A 25,532-nucleotide genomic window follows, 5' to 3' on the forward strand; every position below is an offset into this window, starting at 1 on the left:
CTAAATTAGCCAAAACGGAATATTATTCCAGAATAAATCAACGTAAACCTTAAATAACTTTTAATATTTTACTCTCCATAAACATATATTTTGTCAAAATTATAGAAGTTAGAAATAAGCACAAGATAACATCGGGCCATTAATAACAATAAAATGGAATGCACTGGAGGGCCGGATAAAATTACCCAGCGGCCCTTAAGTGTGAAAAAAAAAACTAAAATTAAAACAATATAACTATAATTCTTTCTTATTCTTGATTTCAGAATAAAAATTGTAAAAATTATAACATCCAATGACAATTTAATTTCTCATTTTAACATTTAAATGAGTGGAAAAAAACTAAATTATTTTATAAGTAAATCTTAAGGGTTTAACACTTCATTTCAAAGACCCTCTCCAAGTAAATTGTGTTTTTAATATGTTTTGGGTCATTTTTCTGATGTTGAAGGACACATATTAAAAAAAATTAAACTTAAAATGTAATTTCTGAGTATTTCTTAATCCAAATTGTTGTGAATCAGAAGCAAACAAAGAATGAAGTTGATGAAGTTGATGAGTAGACAGGACGCAGGAGCTGAAACAACAAGCTACCTGTTCCGCTCCATTGTGATGCATGCAGACAACCAGATCCATGGACGTCTTTGTTTTTTGGAATCTGGATGGCTCCAATATTGGTTGCCATTTTTGTTGCACCGCTAATAAGAGGTTGAAGCTGGGATGTAAAAGAGAGAGCCACTGATTGTAAAAGAGAACTGGACAGAGTCAGTGTGACATCCCACATAGAAAACTGCTTAGTTCCAGTTCCAATGTAACGATGCCACCATTTCTCCACAATACGAATGTTGGTTCAAGAGGAGGTAAGGAGTGATTGGTCTGGGTCGGCCTGAATCAACGCTTCTGTGACAACTACAACCTCAGATAAGAAGTAGACCTTTTTCGAAGTCCATGTTCACCACATGCTTTTATTGAGGCATCTGATTGGGCAGTTTATAACTTTAATACTGTTCACTTTTCACCACAGCGAATCAGCTTTCACTGATTCACACTGATAGTTTAGCTGGGAGCTGCCCTCTCCGGATCCCCTTCATGACACAATCCTGTATTTTATCTGGACTGGGAACTGGTACAGGGAGACCCAGGTTGTGTCCGAATTCCCCCCCTAACTAGTGCCGGATTATATAGTGTGCTGGATTTTAAAGGTAATTCGGGCTCAATGCTCATTACTTTTCTTTCGTTTTTATAAACACCGGATATAACGTCACCGATTTCACAAAGTGAAAACCGAAAAAAATACAGTCATTTCACGATGTTTATTTATGACTCCATTGGGTTCTGATGGTGAAAATGTGGATGTTTGTAGAAGTATTGCATTTAAACATGTTTTTTTGAGCGAAATTGTTTGCACTGAGGTCAATATCTGGTAATCTAGTGAGCATCGATACACGCCAGTTTTTCGCAAAGACTTCTGAGAAATTTCGAGTGGACTCGATTTTGGAATTAGTAGATTCGGACAGCACTAGAAAATGGCGAACACATTATATAGTGATTGGAGGGGAATTCTGACACACCCCAGACTTAAAGCACCAGCTTAATGCTGTATTCAGTCCAGACGCAATTTGTGCAGCAGGGCCGTCGAGTTTCACTGTTAAGTCAATGTACAGATGTGATCTGAGGTCCTGAGGTGCAATTTTGGCGTCAGGCTTAATTTAGGCGGCAGATGTGGTGAGCCAATCAGGGACTTAGCTTTGAGCATGGGATGTTTTCAGTGACTCTATCAGCAGGTAAAAAATAAAAAAACCCCCAATATGGCCGTTTGATACGAGGATTTTTTTGTCCTGAATTTCCATCCATTTTCTAAACTTGATGGAGTTGTGAGGTTGCTGGAGACTGTCGCGGTTACTGTTGGGCGAAGGCGGGATACAAACAAATAAAGTCCAAAAAAACTTCATTATTCAGGTGAGGAATAATTTAAAAAAGAAACAAATATTTATATTTACCCATGCCTGAAACAACTATATTTTACAGGAACAATTTACTGCCGAATCTGTTTACATTAAGGCCACAAAGGAGGCACTGGTTGAAAAGAAAATGTGCAAGAAAAGTAAACTGATAAGTAACGATGTGCACCTGTTAAACAGCATGAGTTCACACTATCAGCAAAGCTGGTATTAAGTGAGGTTTTATGCCCCCTAAAGTTTTCTGTAAAAGAAACTATCGAGTTTAGTTCATTTCTTCAATCATGTCAATGTTGTACTTTGTCTCCCTCTTCTGGTTAAAATGAGATAGTGCATCAAAGCTCACAAAAAGTAAAACAGCAAATGGTGTAAAAATATACATTTTTTGGCTAAGTATTTGTTGATTCTGGCATAAAATCAAATATATTTGTTCGTATTTAAAATAACAATTATATTGCAATTAAAATATAGGTTAATTGATTTTTAATAGTGTATTAAAATGTTCCTAAATATATATTTTAGCAGTTTTATTATGTGTTAAGTTTTTTTAAAGATATTTATTTCGAAACCAAATTCTTTCAGTTTTAATAAACTGTTTATTAATATTATTGCAAAATGTATAAATGTATTTTTTTCCTTCGTGTTGGATAGGCGGAGGAACTTCCAACCATCGGATCCTCATCACCAGGAGGTGCACTGCCAACAGAGGTTGCGTAAAAAGCCTTCCGCCGCGGTGGTTAGTCCCATCTAAAACACGAATAGGAAGAGGAAAGGGGACATTGGGACAAATAATATTTTGAATTCGCCATTCCTAATGTATAATTGTCTGTTTGCTTGTGGTTAAGCATGTGCCCGAGCACGAACATGGTTTGTAAACACGGCGGGAGTGAAGGGAAAAGCGCCACAGCGACACGGGCAGAGCTGCGGCGGGTCAGCGATCAGCAGCACAAGACGTCCCCGTCCTGCTGACATTTTCTATCCCGACACGGCGCACCGAAACCGTGCATTTGATCGCGGAGATGCCAGGGATGATGGACAAAGGATCGGAATATTTGGGGAAAGGCCGCGCGAACGGCACCAAGAGTCCGTCCAACGCCTCTAACGGACATTTTTCCGACGAGAGCGGCAGCGACGACGAGCACGGTGAGGACCGCCTCGAACAACGTCTTATCGCTCCCCAGCGTCTGCCTTTTTATTTCTGAATATAAACGCTTTTATATTTATCATTATTTTGTCTTTTCCGTCGTGTGTTTCAGATGTGGGGATGCGAGTCGGGGCGGACTACCAGGCGGCCATCCCCGAGTATGAGCCAGGTGAGGCTTCGCGGTTCGGCGGAGCGACGGCCGGTGGTCGCCGCGTTCAGCCTCTGCGTCTGCGGCCGCGCGGGGGCTGCTGAGTTACGGGGAAGTTTGCACCGAGGCGCCGGGACCCCCAGTCCCGAAATAAACCCACAAACAAACACAGACGCCTCTTAAATATCCAAATTAGACACCAGAAACAATGAAAAGGGGATTTAAATGACTGGACTCCAACTTAAATGTTACTTAAATTCAGAAAAACCCAAACTGCATTTGATTATCAGCGATTTTGAGGTTCAGTTTCATACATAAGTCTGTAATAACAAACACATAGTCGAAAAGGGCGCTAAAAAATGTGGAGCAGGCTTGTACTTGTTGTAAAGTCCTGCAGAACTCAGTCATCTTCCCTCACAAACTCATTTCACTCCAGAATCTGCTGACAATTTACTCACATTCTCGTTATTTTTCACACAAGACTTTGGATTTCTTTTGAATTAGAAATATGAAACTGTGTTTAATTGTAATAGAGCCACACATGTACTTTTAGTGGCCAAGTGGTGGAGTGTTCAACTCCCCTGCTTGACTCGGCATTAAGGATTTGGTGGTATTTTAAGTATGATTATGCCAGTTTTATCTAAATTAAAAAGGCTTGAGTGTTTTTTTAAAGACATATTTTCTGCAGGGCAGCAGGAGTTTATTGATTTGAAAGTAAACCTGCAGCTGATTTCCCATCATCCCTTTGTTTACACTCTTTCCCATTATCTTATAGCTCCTCACAAGCCTATTTTTGGTGTTTTTAAAACATATTTTTTCTCATTATAGAGAATAAAGCTCAAAATTGTATTTCTGAATATTTCTTTATTCAAATTGTTGTAAATCAGGAGCAGACGAAAAAATGCAGTTTGGAATTGATTGTCTGTGACGGACTGGCGACCTGTCCAGGGTGTACCCCGCCTTCGCCCTTCAGTAGCCGGGATAGGCTCCGGCAACCCCGCGACCCCGAAAGGGACAAAGCGGTCAAGAAAATGGATGGATGGATGGAATTGATTGTATTTGTGACATAGAAAATACGCTGAGCGAGCCACAAGCTCCCTGCTCCACTCTATTCTGATATATCCATGTTAGGCCGGGGTTGTGAGGGGCTGTAAGCTAGCAGGAGAGTGCGTAAACAGAGAGCTGTCAGCTGTGGGCGATGGGAAGGGGGGTTGTGCCTTCAACTCAGTGAATTTCCAATGAACTCCTGCCACTCTGCAGAAACTTGTTGTAAACTACGTTCTTTTTTTGGGGGGGTTTGTTTTTTGATTCATTCTATGGAAGCGTTTGTGTCTCACAATAAAAGTCAATATTGGAAATGCTCTTTCATTTTCACAATGTAACTGCATTACTTGTCTGTTAAATGAAATAAAAAAGCAATTCTCCAAACTGCTTTTTTATGTTCTTTATCAACACCGCTCATTCTGTAGCTTAATTAAAATCATAAAGAAAATAGCATTTGATATTTCATTCACAAAAAGTTCTCTGGTAAATTTGCACCAAAAATTAATTAGAAATATCAAATTTGAGCATTTAAATGGATTAACACTTTTTCATTTTCACAATGTGACTGCATTACTTGTCTCTTAAATAAAATGAAAAATCAATTCTCCAACTGAATTTCCATTTTCTTCATCATCACCGCTCATTCTGTGACATAATTAAAGTGAAAAAGATGAAGATTGCCTTTTAGTTTTCACATCTCGACGTGCAAAGTGTCTCATCAATCAGTTTGAGTTAGCAGTTCCAAGAGACGCTCTACGATGACGTCAATGGTCGCTCCTCCTCTGCTTTGGTCTGTGCTATGAAATGTTTAATTCCATTTTCATTATCATTTTAATTAAGTTTCAGAATGAGTGCTGAAAAAGAAAAACCCATTCAGACAATGCCTTTTTCATTTCATTTCAGAGACAATTAATGCTGTTAGCTTGTGACAATGAAAAAACATTTCCAATGTGGCTTTTATTTTGAATTATGAGTCTCAACTGCTTCCATATCATCCATTCATTCATTTTCTAAACCCATTTTTTTAGTATAGGGATGCCACAATTCTGGGTTTAAAACCAAACCGGATGTTAAACCATTCAACCAAATTGTGGGGAAAATGAAATGTTGTATCCCTACTTCAAAAACAATCAAGAAAAACATGTTTTTTTTTTCCTTATTTGTGTATATTTTCTGTATTTGTTTAGTAAAACACAAATTATACATCAAACTGAAATCAATCAATGACCCAAAAATCAAAATTTGAACTGAAAGTGAATCTTTGCATCTCTGCTAAAGAGTGCAAATAACTTTAGTCTGTAATTGTATCGGTTCTTTCTTGTGCGTCATGAGTGAACAATGCTGATGAAGAGCGTCTTCTTTGGCAGATCCGTTTAGGAACGTAGCTGTAATGTTTGCAGCTGAGCTGACAGTTACTGTACCTGACAAGCCAAATGAATTCTGGAAATGTTCCTTCATAAATCTTTCTGGGAGAAGGACTCTGTCTCCCCAGAAAGTCAGGATTTATAGGACAGATTGAATCTTTCTTTTGATCAGTCCTTTAAATCTGTCATTCAGTTATCCTCATCTTTCTACAGGAGGGACATGAAACAAAAATACATTGAACTTTAAAATTCACTTGGTAGTATTCACCACTAAATGATCTGGCAAATTAGAGAATCACTTAATTTAATTATTATTTCATGAAAAATTCAGATCACTAGAGATTCTAAATTCAGGATAGAAAACAATCTCTCAGATCGATACGTTATCATTGAATGGAGTTCATGGGAGCAGCTGAATTGAATCCAAGTTTGTGATCTTGTTCAACGATGTTTGTGTAACTGCAGGTTCCACCAAGTACACAGACAAAGACAGTGGAGGGATGCTGGTCTGGTCTCCGTATCACACGATTGTCGACTCCAAACGTAAGTGAAGCGGCTTCACTTCAAATCTCCGTCCTCCTTCAGGCCACGGCCCGAACTAACAGCGAGCCGTTCCCCCCACAGTGGACGAATACATCGCCATCGCCAAGGAGAAACACGGATACAACGTGGAGCAGGTACGTCTACGCGGAGACCAAATCGCCTCTGTGTGACTAACTCAATCGCACGCGGGGCCAAAATCCAAAACACACCTTAAGTCACGGGACGAACAGGATAAACATTTATTGAACACTCTAAAACAATTTTTTTAGAAATTTAAAACTGTAAATTTTTAACATAATTATGAACTAGATTTATAGCATTACCTGTGATAGTGCTAGTGTGAATGCTGTGAGCTGAATTTGGAGATGCTAGTACTGATAGCCAGCTGAAATATTAGCTAAACTCCAAAATAGCCTAAAAATCTTGGTAAATGATAAAATAGTCAAAAAATCTAGCAGAATGCCAATTTTTAAAACTTTAAAACTGTAACTTTTTAACATAATTCGGAAAAATAAAAAGACAGGAATATTATTCTAGGATAAATCAACTTAAACATTAAATAACTTTTAAAATTTTACTCTCCATAAAAATACATTTTGTCAAAATTACACAAGTTAGAAATAAGCGCAAGATAACATCGGGTCATTAATAAGAATAAAATAAAAATGATCTGGAGGGCCGGATTCGGCCCCTGGGCCGTGACTTTGACACATGTGGACTAAACCTTTGTGTTTTCTGAAATAATGAATAATTGAGGATTTTTAAGACAGAAAACAAAAGTTGGAAGAAAAATCAAAATTTTTCGGACTCTTTGTTTTCATTTTATTAAGATCTGAACGTAAGTGGGGAATTTTAATGGAAATAAATCAGTCTGGTAAAAATGTTAATACAGCTTTCACTTAACCCAAACTAGTTATCATGTCTAAAACCAAAAGTGGAAACGATTCTAATCTAATCTGGCCTGGACTCCCTTAAAAATGAGATTGGTAATTTCAATGGTTAAATTTGTCACAACCGACCTTACTGGTGACCCAGTAAAACACCTTATGACAGCATCACCTGTACGTCATAACTAATGAGCCTCACAAATACTCTGTGAGATTCTTACTACACACTCGACATGGTTCTCTCCATGTTCAGGACATTCAGCTGCCTGTACGAGTCTCAACTGTGAGACTGTCTTCTAGTGGTGGGGAGAAAAATCGATTATTAGAAACATCGATTACGATCCGTTAACAGTTCAGAATCATTTTATGAATTTTAAATAATTGATAACCAGAAAATGTAAATAATTCAAAGTAAAAGCTACAAGCGGAACTAAACACAAAGTGTTTTCCACTCTGATACTTTTGAAGAACACATGATCATCTCTGACCTTCCAGACCTCGTCTCTGACCGGCACGACTTCATTTAAAGCGACCGTTTGGAAACATTTTGGCTTTTCATAGTGTCGAGGGTCAATTGGATAAAAGTCAGGCGGTGTGTAAGTCGTCTCACACCAACATTAAGTACGTAGGGAACACAACAAATGTGCTAAATCACAATGTGCAGCTAAGTAGACACTGAGGTGAGTTAAAGAGAGTTTCATTTAATCTGGTCTGATGGTAAAATTATCTTATTTAAGGTTATTGAGTCCAGGGAACGTTTTTCTCTTTTGAAGATTTGTGATTACCAAACCAGATATTTTTCATCTCAAAATTGTTATCTTTTCTAAAAGTTAAACAAGTTTACTGATCTGGTCTTTTCTTAAAAAATGCAGTTTAGGAGAGAAAAGTAAGTAATATTGGTCTAGAGCAGGCGTCGGCAACCTTTTTCTAAACCTAGAAGGAGCCGTATCGTCTCACTTCAGCCTTTAAGAAATCTGCATTGTTCCTATTTTGAATAATAATAAATACGAATTATGTCTATTTTTTGGCACAAACAAAAATAAGAATATAGAAATAACCTAACATTTCTCTTTTTTTTAAATAATATTATTATTTTCAAAATAAAAGACGTTCTGTACCAAACAGGATCATCTCAGTGCAGCTCTGGACATCTATTAATCATTGTTGTGCAGCATAAGATAATATGTGCTTTTAATTCATAAAAGATCAAACTTTTTTACCAAAGTTTTTCTTTGCATATAAAATCTGTTCATTCTGGAGGTAGAGTTGATCAAACAAGACGTCTTCAGGTCAACAGGATGTAAAAACCTACATAGTTTATCATCTATGTGAACCTTGGATATCAATTTATACATTTAACTAATATAAATTAAATAAATGCTAATTAAGTAATCCTTACTTTAAAAGTTTGCTATTTTCTTTTCTTTTTCCCCTCTTTGTCCTCAGCAGTCTTAGACTGCTGGGTTTTGTTATTTTAGTTTGGGGTTGGACCTTGGTAGTCTTAGTTTGCGGGTTTTGTTTATTTGTTTTCTTTAGGTAGAAAACAAACAAATAGTATTTTCTAATTAATTGTAAATCCTTTTCACAGATCTCTACTTAAAGCATTTTAGTGTTCTAACATCTGTTAGTCAAAACAGCCGAACTATTTACTTCAACTTCTGTAAAACTGAAAACGTTTATTATCCTGAGCTAAATAATATTATTAAATGTAAAAGTGAGAGCTTATAGAACAAAAACATCTGTGACAAACAGTGTGAAGGTGAGAGTCCAATCCAGCTGTTTTCTTCTGACTGTGGAACCATAATGAGAGGAACCCCCATGGGGAGTTCTGGGCTCGGTTTGCACCTCGGACATAAAAACAGGCGCTGTGTAAAGGATACGTGTACAGTTGGGGTGTCAGACGCCGTGACATATATGTGCCTTTAAATATAACGCACTGGGTCAGTCGTTAGACACTGTAAGAGAGCAGAGTTTGTATGAAAAGAGCCTAATTTTAGTAGATCTTGAGTTTTTTTTTTTTTTTTTTAGTTTTTTTTTTTACTCGTACTGCTGTTTTAAATGTACGATACCTTAAAGGATTAAATATTTGTTTATTGTGTTTATTACGACAGGTTTGACTATAGAAAAACTCAAGGAAGTTTAAATGTAAATATGCTTTTACCTGCATAAACGTTTTTAGAGCTTTTAATGGAACAGATGATTTTTGGAGGAATAGTCTGTTTTTGGGACAGAATTATTGCAGTTGGATGTCAGAGGATGAATGACGGAATACTTAGAGTGAACCTGGGAGGATTTTGTGTACATTAAATCTGTCATCCTTGTGTAGTTCTGCTAATACAGCTTCTGATTTTAGTCTGAAATATTAGATTTGTGCTTCAGTGTGATTTCAACTAATTGAAATTATGTGAAAAAAAAAACAGTTTTTCTAAAGAATAATTCTAAAAAAATGGTGAATTTATAGATATTTTCAGGTTCTCATTTCACACTATACATTTTCCTCAGACAGACATGAACATTTTTTTACACATTTTTCTTTCAAAGTTCAAAGTTTTTTAGAAAAATAATTCCAGTTTTATAGAATGAAAACAAAGATCTGATCGCAACCAAAGATTTATGGACATTTGTGAATTTGATCGACTCTGGACAATCAGGAAGCTGAAAAATTAAAAAATCATCAGAACAGAAATGCTGTTGAAGGTGAACGGTGATATCGTGAGGGAAGACTTCTGCTCAATTCAGTAAAGGTGTAATCGTAATCTGCTCCGTCCAACAATTTTGAGGATGGGTGATGAAGATGATGGGTTCCATTCTGTGACTGATGGGCTGTGGTGGAGCGTCTGTCGTCATGGTGGCGTTCTTTTGTCCAGGCTCTCGGCATGCTGTTCTGGCACAAACACAACATCGAGAAGTCTCTGGCCGACCTGCCCAACTTCACGCCGTTCCCAGACGAGTGGACGGTGGAGGACAAGGTGCTGTTTGAGCAGGCCTTCAGCTTCCACGGCAAGAGCTTCCACCGCATCCAGCAGATGGTAAACATGCGGCAGAACGCTCTCCACCTCCGAGTTAGCTTCCTAAAAATGCCAACAATACCTAAAATATTACAGATTGTAGCAGTATGTTCTGACTCATTCATATTGAAACTTTACATCCACAAGACTCTAGATTACGTTCTTTTCTCAGCAGACTCTGATTTATAGGATTTATCCATTTTTCTCTTTCAGCTCCCAGACAAATCCATCTCCAGTCTGGTGAAGTATTATTACTCCTGGAAGAAGACTCGCTCCAGAACAAGTCTGATGGACCGACAGGCTCGCAAACTGGCCAGCAGGAGCAACCAGGACGACAGGTAACAGCAGAACCCCGATCCGCGAGACCATGTTCTGTTTTTAGTCACGGTACCACTGGGTGGTTTCAGGTGGAGATTTAGCCTCAGATAGAAATGCTTTAAAACATTTCTTTTAGCCAGTTAGATCTGAAAAATGAACTCGATCCGTGTATGTCTGCTGCCAAATTTGAGTTGCTGAGAATTCATCTGGTTCGTGAGGCATCAGTTCATGAACGTCATCAAATCACATTGACTCCCATCTATTGACTGTATGTGAGAACTGGACTGAGCGAGCATCGTCACCCATAGAAAATGGTTTAAATCTGGCTCCAACTGAATGAAGTCAATTCAACCACTTTTTTTTTTGCGATATCGACTTTGCCAAGTTGGAGCCAGACTCGGGCTGGGATCAAAAATAATTTCCAGAAACGATTCGATTGGATTAACCAGAGTCTAGATCGATTCGATTCAGAATTTTTTTTACTCTTTCAATCCTCTCAATTCAGTTTGATTTAATTAAATTTTGAGTTTACACATTTGTTTAGAAATACATTAACAATCCACTATATGTTTTGATTTTAGCATTATGTGCTAAATCCATTATTGATCTATTAAGCTTAAATCGATTCAAATCGATTAATCAATTTTATCACCCCAGCCCTGAGCCACACGCTGTCAGGAAGCTGTGATTGGTCCAAGACGATCTGAGTAAATGTTTTAATGGGAATCACTTTGACCAATCAGGAGTGAGCGTGTTGAAAGTCCCCTCCCCTACCACTTGTGTGGGCTACACAAAATCTGTCAATCAAACGTTTTGAACGTTGGATGAGCTCCACCCACTTTTATTGAAGCTTCTGATTGGCCAATTTATAACTGGAGTAACTTGAGGTATAGAAATAATATGATAAAAACAGGAAGAACATGATTAAAGCATGTATCAAAGAACGGTTATTCTGACAATAGATTGACTGAGTAACAGCTGTTTATTTCTCCTTTGAAGTCTACAGGATTTTGGCTTCTTGGAACCAGCAGGTACTTCCTGTTTGGAAGCCAGGGGGGAGGGGTTACTCAGTCCAGTTCTCAAAAACAGTCAATGCTTCCATGTCAGGTTTTTCCAAAACGTTTCAGTTTTTTATTCATTTTGTATCACACAAACCTACAGAGATAATTAAAGTCTTCAAAAGTAACAAACAAACTAAATCCACTTTACTGCTTTTTAACAACCACTTTGTTGGAATCAACCGGAATCAATGGAATCTGCACAGTTATTCTGTGGTGATGCAGAAATCTGAATTTAGAACCAACATTCAATATTTACACAAAGTTTTTAATTGATTTAATCTCCAGTTTATAAACAGACGGAGCGGATTGGTTTAGAGTTTCCTCTTGGAGATGAAGGAAACTGGTGTCAGTGAAGATGCTGTCGATGGGATTCTCACCCTGCTTTGTTGTCATAGTGATGAGGAGATGGAGGAGGCCCCTCCCATTGAACCAAACGACAGTGACTATGACCCCAACAAGGAGGCCAAGAAGGAGGTGAGGCTGCACCTGAGCCATGGATGAAAGCACACGCATGGCCTCAGAATGAACACAAATAACTAAATGTTTTCACTCTAAAGACGATGTTTTGGGATGTACGTTGTTACTTGTCGCTTTGTGCCAATATGCAACACTTCTAAAGCATTTGATCTCACTGCAAAGCGCGTATGAAACGCCACATTTCTTTGCTCCAGAATCTGCTGGAATTATATTAACTGTGTCATCGGTTGAATGTAAACACTGATGCTAAAGAAGCTATAATGCTAATTAGCTTTTTTCAGAATGATTGTCAGTAAACACAACTTCAGCTTCATATTTTTCAACTACAAAAAAACTCCCAATAGTTTAACTTTGAAAACAGGAAGCTTCACTGACGCTTTATTTTGAAGATTTGGTTACTTTTGGAGATATTCAGCTTTTCTCTTCGCTATAGACTTAAAATAAATGTTCTAATGTACAGTTTTGTGTGTGATTTCATATTGTTATTATTTGCAGATATTATATGGCCGGCAAATACTGTAGCTAAAAAAAACAAACAAAAAAATAATCCCAATCAACTTTTTTTCAGGTTTGCAATTAATTAGTTAAATTTTTTTATTCCATTCCCGAACCTAATTAAAATCCAACATTCTTCTGCATTTTAGAGCAATAAAGAAATCGTGCCTGAATTGTGTTTTCACTGCACTACATTAATAAAGATCTGGAATCAAAGCTTTTGAACGTCTCAAACAGGAGTCTGCAACCTTTCACAATAAAATAGCTATTTTGGCTCGTTTTCTACTGATCCAAACCTAGTAGGAGCTGCACAGTCTTATTTTGATACTGCTGTGCATTCATATCAATTTATTTTTGAGTAATAAATATGAATTGTGTTTATTTTCTCACATGAATAAAAACAGAAACATAAAAAGAAGCTAGCATTTTCTTAAAATGCGGAATTATTTTTTCACATTTGACAGAAGCTCGGAGGATTCCCTTTCAAAATAAAAGACCCCTTGTGCCAAATGGATGATCCCAGTGCAGCTCTGGACAGCATGAGATAATATGTGCTTTAAACTCACAAAAGATCAGACTTTGTAGCAAATATTTGAAATCTGTGAATGGAAAAATCTTTACATAGTTACTTCGAGGTACACCTCAGTTATGATTTTATAAACTTGAAAAATCAAAAAAAAAGAAGAAGAATATTATTATTTTATGTTTCTTTATCCAGAGAGCCACACAGGAGAGGTAAAAGAGCAGCAAGTGGTTCTGGAGTCTCAGGTTGTAGACCCCTGGTCTCAAATATTAGATCTCTAGAATCCAAGTACTCGGATACTCGTTACAGCCCTGCCCGTGTTTCTACATTTCTTATGTCTTTGAGCACATTTTTCAGTAGTAGAGTGGACTGTGTTCATCCCACTTCTGTCTGTTCCCTTCAGAACCAGGTGGAACCGCCCCCTCCGGGCTCCAAAGTGGCGTTGGGTCGTCGCGAGCACCAGACGCTGCAACATCGACACCACCAGCGCTCCCGCTGCCGCCCCCCAAAGGGCATGTACCTCACCCAGGAGGACGTGGTGGCCGTGTCCTGCAGCTCCTCCGCCGCCAACACGCTCCTCCGCCAGCTGGACATGGAGCTGGTGTCCCTCAAGAGACAGGTAGGGGGCGCTAAAACACAACTCCTCCAAATGCTCCTCAACAGATTACTGCCTCTTGTTTTGGATTGAAACCACAAAACCAAATATTTTGTCTTAAGCAAATGATTTTTTTTGTTAAGTTTTTCCCCAGAGAGTTTAGTTTGTTTTTATGAAACCTTTTGTTCTAATTCTGGAGCAGGAGAACGGATGAGTGAAGGGCAGCGGGTTAGATAGAGGACAGAGATGGAAATGTTGAGATGTTCTGTGATGGAAAGATGGATGGAGAACTCTGAAGAGCTGATGTAGAGGAGGATGCTGTAGAACAGGAAGTATCAAAGATCAGGAAGAAAGAAGGTGATGATGACGAGTGGAGACACGGTTGTTCCTGGACGTTTTTGGGTGAAGTAGCAGCAGAGTTTCTTCTGACTGGACTGTTTAATCAGATCTGGGAGGGTGAGGTGATGCCTGAGCATCTCAAAGAGAAATGTTCTGGTTCCATTATCAAGAAGAGTGACGTGCAGAGATCTGGAAAACATAAAAATATAAAACTGATGAGTCGCAATAAAGTTATAGAAAAGAGTCGTGGAATCTGGACTGAGGTCAGAGGTCAACATTTGTGAACAACAGTTTGGTTTCATGCAGAGAAAGAGAAGCTCAGATACAATATTTGCTTTGAAGAGGCTTCTGGAGGAGAACAGAGACGGTCAGATGGAGCTTGATTGTGTCTGTAGATCTAGAGAAGGTCTGACAGGATGCAGAGAGAGCAGCTGTGAAAGTCTGGATGTTTGAGTAGAGAGATGGATGACCGTGGAGAGATGTGATGTAGGAGGTGAAGGTGGAGGCGGGGCTGCACCAAGGATCAGCATAAGACTGTGGTGAGAGCAGTTGTTGGTTTAAAGCACATGTGTCAGAGTCGTGGCCCGGGGGCCGGATCCGGCCCTCCGGGTAATTCTATCCGGCCCTCCAGATCATTTTATTTTATTGTTATTAATGACCCGATGTCATCTTGTGCTTATGTCTAACTTGTATAGTTTTGAGAAAATATATTTTTCTGGAGAGTAAAATATTGAAAGTTATTTAAGGTTTAAGTTGATTGATTCTGGAATAATATTCCTGCCTTTTTATTATTCATAATTATGTTAAAACGTTTTAAAGTTTTAAAAATTGGTATTCTGCTAGCTTTTTGGTCTATTTTCGCATTTTACTAAGATTTTTTTATGGCTTTTATGGTGTTTAGCTAATATTTAGCTACATGCTAGCTTTTTTGGCTAACCTACGTCTTTTTTGTATTTTTTAGGCTAATTTAGAAGTTTAGCTAACATTTTATCAGGCTATCAGCTTCAGTGTTTTCAGCATCTTCAGTAGTCAAATTCAGATTCAGTTTACAGCATTCACACTAGCATTATCCCAGGCAATGCTATATATCTAGTTTATAATTATCTTAAAAAGTTACAATTTAAAGTTTTAAAAATGTAGTTTTAGAGTGTTCAATAAATGTTTATCCTGTTCGACCCGTGACCTAAGTTATTGTTTTGGATTTTGGCTCCTTGTGCGATTGAGTTTGAGATGTGGTTTAGAGACTTTGATGCAGAGACAGGAAGCAGAGCTGGAGGTGACAAAGATGAAGAAGTTGAGGTTCTCTTGATGAATCCATCAGAGAAACAGACCATGGTGGATGTTCTGGAGATGAATGCGGGGAAGCTGGTTTGGAACAGTGATGATGATGGAGATACGAGGAAAGAGGAGGAGGAGGACATGAGCGTGGTGGAGGTGAATGAGTAGGAAGTAGAAGAGAAGATTAGAAGAAAACAAATGTTTGACATTAGAGACGAACAGCTAAAAGTCAAAGACAATTAAAAATCATTGAACAGGCTCATTTTATCCTTTTATCCAACCCTTTCTGGAGTGTGGTTGATCTTCATCAGGTACATTATGAGGCATTATAGATATGTCTTTTCCAAAAGAAATCTTTTTTTTTTTGTTCCGAAATACTCTGAAAAATAACTTTAACTTCAACAAACACAATATGGACCCAGAGTGAAAAAAATAGATCAATCAAACTGAAGAGTTTGTTAAAGTTTTACCTCCAGACATAAATGAAGTCTTTCTGTTGTGGCTTCATGTTTTTTCAGGTCCAGAATGCCAAACAGATGAACAGTGGACTGAAACACGTGTTGGAGGCGGGAATCGATGACCTCAGACTGTCGGAGGTACGAGCAAACTGATGAAGAAGAAAAACTTCCCTGGTACTTTTCAACCGTTCACACGATAATTCCAGTAGATTGTGAAGGAGAATGAGCCGCTTTTCTCCTTCACAATCTACTGGAATTATCGTGTGAACGGTTGAAAAGTTACAGTAAATGTTAAAAATTTTGTGTTTAAGCGTCACCGGTGACACCTCAGGTGGTAAAGGGTTAATTCTTGAAAATATCATCAAAACCGTCTGTGTGCTGCCCCCTACAGGTTGAAACGAGTTATTACAGTTGCATTTCCCGATTGTTCAAGCATTTAAGTCCCACGTCATGATCTGCGGCTCCAGTAATCATAACAGTCCTGTTCCCCCAGCCCCGCCCCTCTGACCGGATTTTCACATTTCAGCTGTAGGCGGAGTCAGCCTTTAAAATCATTGACTGTATATTAGAACTGGATCGAGTCGGTTTGACAACATCCATAGAAATCGGTTTACTTACAGCTCCAACCAAATAAGTCAATTCAGTTGCCTTTTTTTTTTGCGATACTAGTCCTCATCGACTTGTCCGACTAGTCTGAGTCGGCGTTTCTATGGCAACCGCTCTCACATCCCTACTATATGAAACAGGCTGCTTGAATTCTGTCAAGTAAATATTTTGGACGTTGGACGTGGGGGACAGCAGGCTCCACCTACTTTTATTGAGCCATCTGATTGGCCAGTTTATAACTTGAGCCAAAGGTATCAGATCAAGAATAGTTAATCTGACAATAGAAGTCTAAGGGATTTTGGCTTCTTGGAGCCAACAGGTACTTCCTGTTTTGAACGCCAGGGGGCAGCAGTCACTCATTCCAGTACTCATATACAGCCAACGCTTAAGACCCATCCAGTGTTCCCTCAACAGCTTGTGTTTTCCATTGTAAGACGTAAAGCGACTTTCAATGTCCTGAAATACAAAGTAAAAATGAAGATAGTTGAACTTTTTGCCTTAAACCTGCTAGTTCTGTTGTGTACTTGCTCTGCACTGACTCCGCCTTTACTGTTGTAGTCTAACCAGAAGGTGAACGCACGCTGGACCACAGACGAGCAGCTCCTGGCTGTTCAAGGTGAGACAGAATCACATACTACCGTCTAAGGTCATTACAAGTAAAAGTGCTGGGAAACTATTTCTAACTAGGGTTGGGTTGATAAGATCGATTAATCGATTTGAATCGATATAAGCTCAATAGATCAATAATCGACTCTTAAAAATAGAAATCAATTTAGCTCATAAAGCTAAAGTCCGCCAGCTTGATGCTAACGTATAATGGGATTTCCCATAGGACGGCTAATGCTAACACTCGGTTGACCTAAACACACATTGCTGATTAAATGAACATCTTTATAAACGTACAGGTATGAACTTTACAAACTCTTTTAAGGAAATATTTTTAAAGTAGCCATTTGTGGCCTAAAACATTGTTTTTTGCTCATTCTTTGCTTATTCTTCTTGAAGTGTAATACTGTAGCGCGATCGCCACCTAGTGGCCAAACTGAAACGCCCTCCAGGAGAACAATTTTTATAATGTTAAATACCTGAAGATTTTTGTTAGAACTTCTCCTTTGGAGAATCCATGTAACACTGTATGATATTAACAATCTAATTATTTCACTGATACATAAATATATTCAAAACATATAGTAGATTATTATTTATTTCCAAACAAATGTGTCTAAATGTGTAAATTCAAAATTGAACTGTATCGAACTGAAATGAAGAATCGAAAGAATAAAAAATCACAATCGAATTGGTCTCGGCTCTTGTGAATCAAGTCGAATCGTTTCTGGAAATTATTATCGATACCCAGCCCTATTTTTAACCACTACTATCACCTGACTTGATGGGATTAACTACATTTTCAAGTGCAAATTTTTAATTTGAGGATTATTTCAAAAACAGATTTCAGTATCCAAACTATTATCAGTTCTTAGCAGTCGTTTGAGCATCGAGATGTAAACATTTAACAACCATTTTTGTTGATTCAATAACTACCAGTAGAACCATCAAACGTTGCATCGGCTCTCAGGAAACAGCAGAAACAGTCCTGTGTTCAGCGATAAGTGAATGTTTCTATTTCTAACCGCAGCTGGCTGTCGTTCTCAGAAAGGAAGCTCTAAAACCCTCAAGCTCGAGGTTTCAGCTAATTGCACTCCCGGAGGGTTCACACAGACAGACAGGGAGGTTTGCAGGGCAGCTGGCCTCGTCTTTGCACCCCAAACCCAGACATTTCCGCCGTTCTGGAGGCAGATGTCCGCTGATCTAATGCAGCTGAAGAAGCATCATAGAAATGCTGTTTTTTCCACTGCAGTTCCTCCATAAACTAAGACAAAATTTCAATTTTGGTTAAATTAAAGTGAGTTTAAATATCCTTGAGGCTCAATCTGTGTCATTGGAAATTGTAACTTGATGAAATTATTGAATAAACTGGTTTTAAGACAATTGTGTGGAGATTCTCACCACTTTTTAAAACATTAAGCTTTAAGTTTTGGCCTTCAAAATAAATTAATGAAATTGACTTGTTTTATCAGCCAGAGCAAAACCAGGCAGCCTCTTTTAACTAGACCAGGAAGATTTGAATCAAGAAATGAACTATCAGCTTGTCTGTTTTTGCTCCTCCTCCAAGAATAGTTCTATTTATCAGCAAAAACAATTAATTTTGTTTTTGAAATGAACGTAGTCATATTCACCCTGAGAACCTTCTCCACCGTCTTCCAGGGGTCCGAAAATACGGCAAAGACTTCCAGGCCATCGCCGACGTCATCGGCAACAAGACGGTGGGACAGGTGAAGAACTTCTTCGTGAACTACCGGCGGCGATTCAACCTGGAGGAGGTGCTGCAGGAGTGGGAGGCGGAGCAGGGCACCCCGGCTCCAAACGGCGACAGCATCATGTCTGGAGAGGAAGGCAAAAACAGCTCCACCACTCCGTCAGGAAAAAGCACCGACGAGGAGGACGAAGAGGCGAGACATTTAGCTGGAATACTTTTATTAAAAAAGAACATCTTCTAATTGATTTTATAAAAAACAGTTTTACTTCCTAAAATTTAGTACAAATTCATTTCAGTTAATTTTATGAAGATTTTATCTCTCCACTGGGGCTCGTTGGTCAAACATAAAATAAGTCATGGAGACTGCTGACCCAGACATGTCGACCGTCTGAGTCAGCAGCTCCTTAACCAAAACTACCTAAAGAAAACAAATAAACAAAGCCCAAAAACTAAGACTACCAACCTCAAACTAAAATAACAAAACCCAGCAGTGTAAGACTGCTGAGGAGAAAGAGGGGGAAAAGAACTAAAATAAATAAAATAGCATTTTCTAAAGTAAGGATTACTTAATTAGCATTTATTTAATTTAGATTAGTTATATTTATAAATTTATGTCTGAGGTTCACATAGATGATAAACTATGTAGGTTTTTACATCCTGTTGACCTGAAGACGTCTTGTTTGATCAACTCTACCTCCAGAATGAACAGATTTTATATGCAAAGCAAAACTTTGGAAAAAACTTTGATCTTTTCTGAGTTAAAAGCACATATTATCTTATGCTGCACAACATTGGTTACACAAAATCACATTTTGAGAGACACTAGGTTCTTTTTATATTTTTGCTTTTGTTTGTGCCAAAAAATAGACATAATTCATATTTGCTATTAAAAAACAGAAGGTCATGAATTCAAATCCAAATTTCTTAAAGAATAAAGGTTACAAAAATGTCGTAACGTAATGATGTCGTAATGATTTTAACATTTGTAGATGAAAATGCTGCACTTTTAAGCTTAAAAATCAAACAAATATTCTGAAAGATCTCTGCAGACTTCTATACCGCCTGGTTCACTGGGAACGCAGAAGCGCCGCGAAGCGGTGCAGAATGGAGGCCGCTTCCATGCGGCGCCCTTGTTAACCTTTGGTGTGGTTCACACAAGACGCAGAGCGCGGCGGTCCTCCGTAGAAGGGTCGCGTCGTGCAGCCGATCGTTTCGGCGTCTGCGCGAGATATCTGCGTCAATTCTGACAGGAAGTTACATCAAGGTACATGAGAAAATCAGATTTATTTTCAAAATATAAGCAATTTTTCACAATAAAACACAGCAAATGTCATCATATTTTTGTACCTAAATTGTAGAAATTAAAATAAACATATAATCAGAACACACGCAAAAAAACAGACACACAGATCAACATAGAGGGGGGCGGGGTTTGGGGTATAAAAAAACAACGAGAGAAAGGCAGAGAGGAGTTCTTCTTAGCAGAAACATGGAGTAATATTTTTAGGGTATTAACTTACCCATGATGGCAAAAACAAAACAAAAAAGCTCTAGCAGAAGCGCCTGACGACCGCTGCGGAAAAATGCGTGTCTGGTGTGAATTACATGAGAGAGTGGACGCCGCGTCCGGTGTAAACCTAGCGTAACTTTGGAAAAAAAACCCATAAAAGGAATTCTGGTGTTAACATAAAATACATCATTAAAAATAAACATCTTCTATTTTTTTCCTTCTGAATGCATGAAAAAATCATTTAAAAAAACTGAGCAGGTCATCAATCAGACGTTTCGTACGTTTTGATTAGAATCGCTCATGTGAGTAACGCCATGACCTTCTCCTCTCTGCAGGGCCAGGTCACCTCCTCCGGTGCGTCTCCTGCTGCCTCCTCCTCTTCAGCTCAGACTCCCGTCACCTCCAACGCCTTATCGTCCTCGCTCCACCAGCCCCCTCCTCTCCTGAGGCCGTCCCTGCCGGCGACGCCCTCCCTCCACCGCCAGCCCCCTCCCCTACAACAGCAGGCGCGCTTTTTACAGCCCCGCCCCACACTGCAGCAGCCCCCGCCTCTCATCCGGCCCTCCAACCCAATGCCGCCCCGCCTCAACCCGCGCCCCGCTCCGGTGACCCTCGGCAGCAGCCCTGGAGGGTCGGGGCCAAGCTCCGCCCAGCAGCCATCTGGCCTGGCCGCCCTGCAGTCGGACACATCTTCCTCCTCCTCCTCTTCCTCCCTGCACTGATCACAAACAACCCTAAAAGAAACGGGTGAAGTTTTCCAAAACACCCGATGATGAGATGAAAGACTCGGTTTTTAAGGGAGGATGAGATCTGGAGCAGAAAATGTGCAAATATTAAAGCTGAGTGTTGTGGTAGGCTCTTCAAACTCTCAGTTCCTGTTCTCCATTTGGCCCCTAGACTCCTAAACAGATGCTTGCATGCATTTGCAGTCCGTGGTGCTCGTGCCTTAAAGTGCAGAACTCCCGGCTGGTTCTGCACAAACATGGCTCCCGTTCTAACCTTGGAAGAGGAAAGGCTGGTTCACTCTCGAGGCTTCAGCTGCTTTTTAACGTCCGACTTCATTGTGTTTGCTTCGTTTTTTTGCAGCTTTCCTACCGTTTTGGTTTGTTAGCATGCAGTTGTTGAAGGTGTTTTATACGATCAGGAAAAAGTCTTACGCGTTTACCCTTCATAAATATTCTGTCTTGACCAACCGGCAGTTTCACACAAACTTTTGTCAGAACATTATAAATATTTTATATTGAGGCCTCAACGGCATGTGAAGAACATTAATTTGTTTCTTAAAGTTTTTTTTTGGCCACTTAAGCAGCAAACATCAGCTGGTTCTGTGTAAACAACAACGTTGCTTCCTCATGATGTACAAATATCACCAGTTTGACATTGAAAAGCTGCTTCAGCTGCAGTTATGGGCACAGCTCTAGTGACGCTGCTGCTCCGCATCACATCATGACAGCGTTTCCATGGCAACGCAGCCTCCCTCACAGGGATAATGATGTTTAAACCAAAGGCCGAACTCTGTACAGAACCATTCCTCCGCCTCCTTCCAGATGTCAGCATCATCTTTATCTGCTCCCCATTTAAAACACACCAAAGTTTTACCCGTTTCTATTTGTGGAATTTGTATAAACACATTTCAAATTTCACTGTTTTATTGTTAAAGCTCCTGATTTTTTTATTTTTATTTTTTTGCTTCATAAACAGAAGAGCCATGTGTCATTGTCCTTTGCTGTCAGTCTGTTATTTATTTCCTCATGGGTGCTACCAGTTTGGATTTGGTGTTAGATAAAGTATATTGTGAAAGTGCTCTTAATGCTTTTTCGGACAGACATATATCAGTGTTTAATGTAACTGGAGTCTTACATCTTGTCCTCGGAGTTTCAGTAAAACTTGTAAAAAATACTGACGTGAACCTGAAACTGCTGAAGTGTGTCGAAGGTTTTTGGCTGTTCTCATTAAAAACCACATTTGTACTAAAACGGATTTGATGTGAATGATTTCACTGAACATGCTGATACAAACGCTTTAGTGCATTCTCTTCTCTGCACAATATTAGAGTTTTAGGTCATTCATTCAAAGTACAAACACTGATTTGTGAATACATAGATGCACAATTTGCAAACAAAAAAGTAACAAATAATCAACAAATAATAAAGTTATTAAAACAAAACAATCATAGATTTAGGCATGCTTTTATTTCAAATCAAATTTTATTCATTTTTAAAAATGGCTTTTTTTGTTTTGAGTTTCTCAAAACTCTTTACATTAAACAAGAAAAAAAGGTGGCCACCAAAAATGAAATAAAAACCAACCCAATGACACATCACAGTGAATACAGCCATGAAAATACGGCTGTACCGATAAAAGAGAGAAAAAATGTATAAAAGTAATGAATAGTTTTTAGATACAGTAATAGAAAACAGGATGTAGATTTGTCTGATTCAATGTTTACAGAAAGAAAATGAGAGAAACATTCCCCGATGGATGAAAGCCATGCACACATATTCTTATTTAGTGTGTCAGTGATTGATCCTTGCAAAGTCGCATAGATCGCAGGTTCAGGTTGGTGGATTATTGAAAATCATTCTATGTTTGTCAATCACTTTTCAATGCCACACACACACAAATACTATAATTTAGCTCAATGAGAATTATCAAGACTGAATTTGATTACTATGATCTGGAATAAAGTAAATTGGATCAACTGTAACTAGTAATTCTTGGTTTGGTTCATCTGTGAACTGGCGGTACAAGAGGCCTAAACTGACTATTAAAGTTTTATTCATTGATGGATGTCTTGCAGGATCTCTGCAGTTCCTGTTGATGAAACCATCCATAACCCTACAGCCGTCCACTTCCAATCATTTCTTCCTCCACGAAAGACAAGATCTCCTCCAAGTCTTTGTGAACAGCTAGTACGTTAATAAAATGAACAGCTAGTACGTCAAAAAACAAAAAGCTAGTATTTTTAAAAAAATGAACAGCTTGTACGTCAAAAAACAAAAACAAACAGCTAGTACCTAGAAAAAGCGATCAGCTAGTACATCAAAAAATCAAACTAGTATGTAAAAATAAAAACGAATAGCAAGTATCTAAAAAAAGGAACAGCTAGTACGTCAAAAAATCAAACTAGTATGTAAGAAAAAAGCGAATAGCTAGTATGTAAAAAAAAAAAAAAAACGAACGGCTAGTATGTAAAAAAAGGAACAGCTAGTACGTCAAAAATACGAAGAGCTAGTATTTTTAAAAATAAACAGCTAGTGCGTCAAAAAATTGAACAACTAGTACGTCAAAAATATGAATAGCTAGTACGTAAAAAACAAAAAACAACCAGCTAGTACCTAGAAAAAGCGATCAGCTAGTACGCCAAAAAATCAAACTAGTATCTATTAAAAAAAAAAACAGCTAGTATGTAAAAAAAGGAGCAGCTAGTACGTCAAAAAACAAACAGCTAGTACGTAAAAAATTGAGCGACTAGTACGTGAAAAAAAAGCAAATAGTACATAAAAAAACGAAGAGCTAGTACGTAAAAAAATAAACAGCTACTACGTTAATAAAATGAAAAGCTAGTACTTTAAAAAAATGAACTGATAGTACGTCAAAAATACGAAAAGCTAGTATTTTTAAAAAATAAACAGCTAGTACGTCAAAAAAATTGAACAACTAGCACATCAAAAAACAATCAGCTAGTACGTCAAAAAATTGAACTAGTATGTAAAAAAAACGAACACCTAGTACCTAAAACAAATGAACTAGTCCGTCAAAAAAACAAACAGCTCGTACGTCAAAAAAATAAACAGCTGGTACGTTAGTAAAATTATAACAGCTAGTACGTCAAAAATACAGTACGAACAGCTAGTATGTCAAAACAGCTAGTACCCCCCAAAAATCGAACAACTAATACATACATGAAAAAAAAAAAAACGAATAGCTAGTACGTCAAAAAAATTAACAGGTAGTACGCCAAAAAATCAAACAACTAGTACGTAAAAAAAAAAACAATGAGTTGGGGAAACATAAACATCAAAAATTAATATGAAGAGGGCTCGAACCATACGTCCACATATGACTAGTTGGGAGTCAGAATGTGTAGGAAATACTACTTTGGTGCTTTTGAAGTTACATTTCTAATTTTTGTCTTTCCAATTTACAACTTTCTTTTGTAAATTTGCATGTTTTAAAGTCCCAGATTTGCAACTTTCATAGTCATAAATTTACCAATTTAAGCCAAAAGTCGTAAACTTAAAGAATAAATGTAAAAAAAAAATAAATGCAATATGTGATACATCACATGCTTAACTCTTTACAGTCATTGTAAGGTAAACTGTTATAATCTATTTGTGAATTGTTGTTGATTGTTTTCCACTGACAGTAAAAGTTAACGTGTGTGTTTTGTCTCGTGGGGAGTTCCATACTTGTGATCTGTGCTGCGTTCACGCACGCGGGCAGGAGCAGGTTGTTGATGTTATTCTACTTCCTGCACTTATTTCCTCCTTTTGCTGCTGCAGCGGATCCGTTACAATCAATGCCGATCGATCCGATCGATTGGCTCGGGTTAAGTGGTCCCGTGTCGGGATTTTTTTTTATTCTTCACGTTTTTCTTTTTCCTCCAGAGGGATTTCACTGACTGAGGTGAGAAAACGCGCCATCAAAAGAAGCGTCCCGTCTGTAGAATAAAAGGAAAGTGAAAGTAAAGCGGGGCGATCGCGTGTCCGCTGGCCCGTTAACGGCCGGTAAGCCGGGGCTTTGGGGGAGCGGGGGGCTGATAACGGGGCTTTTGAACGGTAAACAGACATGACATTAAGCGGAAAACAGGAGAGGCGGGAACTGCGGGGATTCCCCGCACAGACTGATCTTCAACAGCCTCCCGCTCCTGTCATAATCAACAGTTCCTCTTCATTTATTATATCTTCCATTAACTAGAATCCATGACGTCATAGAATCACGGTGTTAAACAGTCAATGGTGCGAGTTGTCACGCAGCCTGTCACCAGCAGCTGACAGCAGTGATCTCGGATCAGTGATCTCGGATCAGTGATCTCGGATCAGTGATCTCGGATCAGTGATCTCGGATCAGTGATCTCGGATCAGTGATCTCCAGCTCTGAAAAGAATTCTGAGTTTGTCCTGACTTGACTGAAAACTCCAGTTCTGAATCACTGAAGACTCAAACTCCATGTGCTCAAGAGTGGTCTTTTATTTTGAAAGTCTTGCATCTTTAAAGACCCACTCTGATGGACATTGTGTTTTTATTATGTTCTTTTAGTAATTTTCTGCCACATATATGTAGGCTATATATGAAAAGAAAATTAATCAAAATTGTATTTCTGAATATATATCTAATCAAATCGTTTTGATTTAGGAGCAGACAAAAATATCCATTTGAAAAAGAAGATAGTTGTCTCTTCCCATCAGGGGTTGCCACAGCCAATCAGCTTCCTGCATCTAACCCGACTTCTGCATCCTC

At 38.5% G+C, this 25,532-nt stretch overlaps 2 protein-coding genes across 2 annotated transcripts in view; both read left to right on the top strand.

Annotated features, from left to right (window-relative positions):
• Positions 1–2,686: 2,686 nt before the first annotated feature.
• rcor3 (REST corepressor 3) lies at positions 2,687–20,784 on the top strand (the record flags this gene model as incomplete). The annotated part of the gene is given in 12 exon segments (XM_024289971.2): positions 2,687–3,098; positions 3,212–3,268; positions 6,121–6,198; positions 6,280–6,332; positions 9,953–10,114; positions 10,307–10,431; positions 11,868–11,946; positions 13,371–13,586; positions 15,698–15,775; positions 16,802–16,859; positions 18,509–18,753; positions 20,406–20,784. Coding segments are annotated over 12 exon segments (1,654 nt in total), but the record flags the coding sequence as incomplete, so codon positions are not given.
• A 2,234-nt stretch (positions 20,785–23,018) lies between these two features.
• The window catches only part of traf5 (Tnf receptor-associated factor 5), a 12,606-nt gene continuing 10,092 nt past the window's right edge, over positions 23,019–25,532 (top strand). The window contains exon 1 of the mRNA XM_024289924.2: positions 23,019–24,699. The gene's annotated coding sequence lies outside the window, so the exon portion shown is untranslated. The remainder of the gene's footprint in view (positions 24,700–25,532) is intronic.

The sequence above is a fragment of the Oryzias melastigma genome, linkage group LG1 (assembly GCF_002922805.2).
Source record: "Oryzias melastigma strain HK-1 linkage group LG1, ASM292280v2, whole genome shotgun sequence".
NCBI classification, from domain to species: Eukaryota; Metazoa; Chordata; class Actinopteri; order Beloniformes; family Adrianichthyidae; genus Oryzias; species Oryzias melastigma.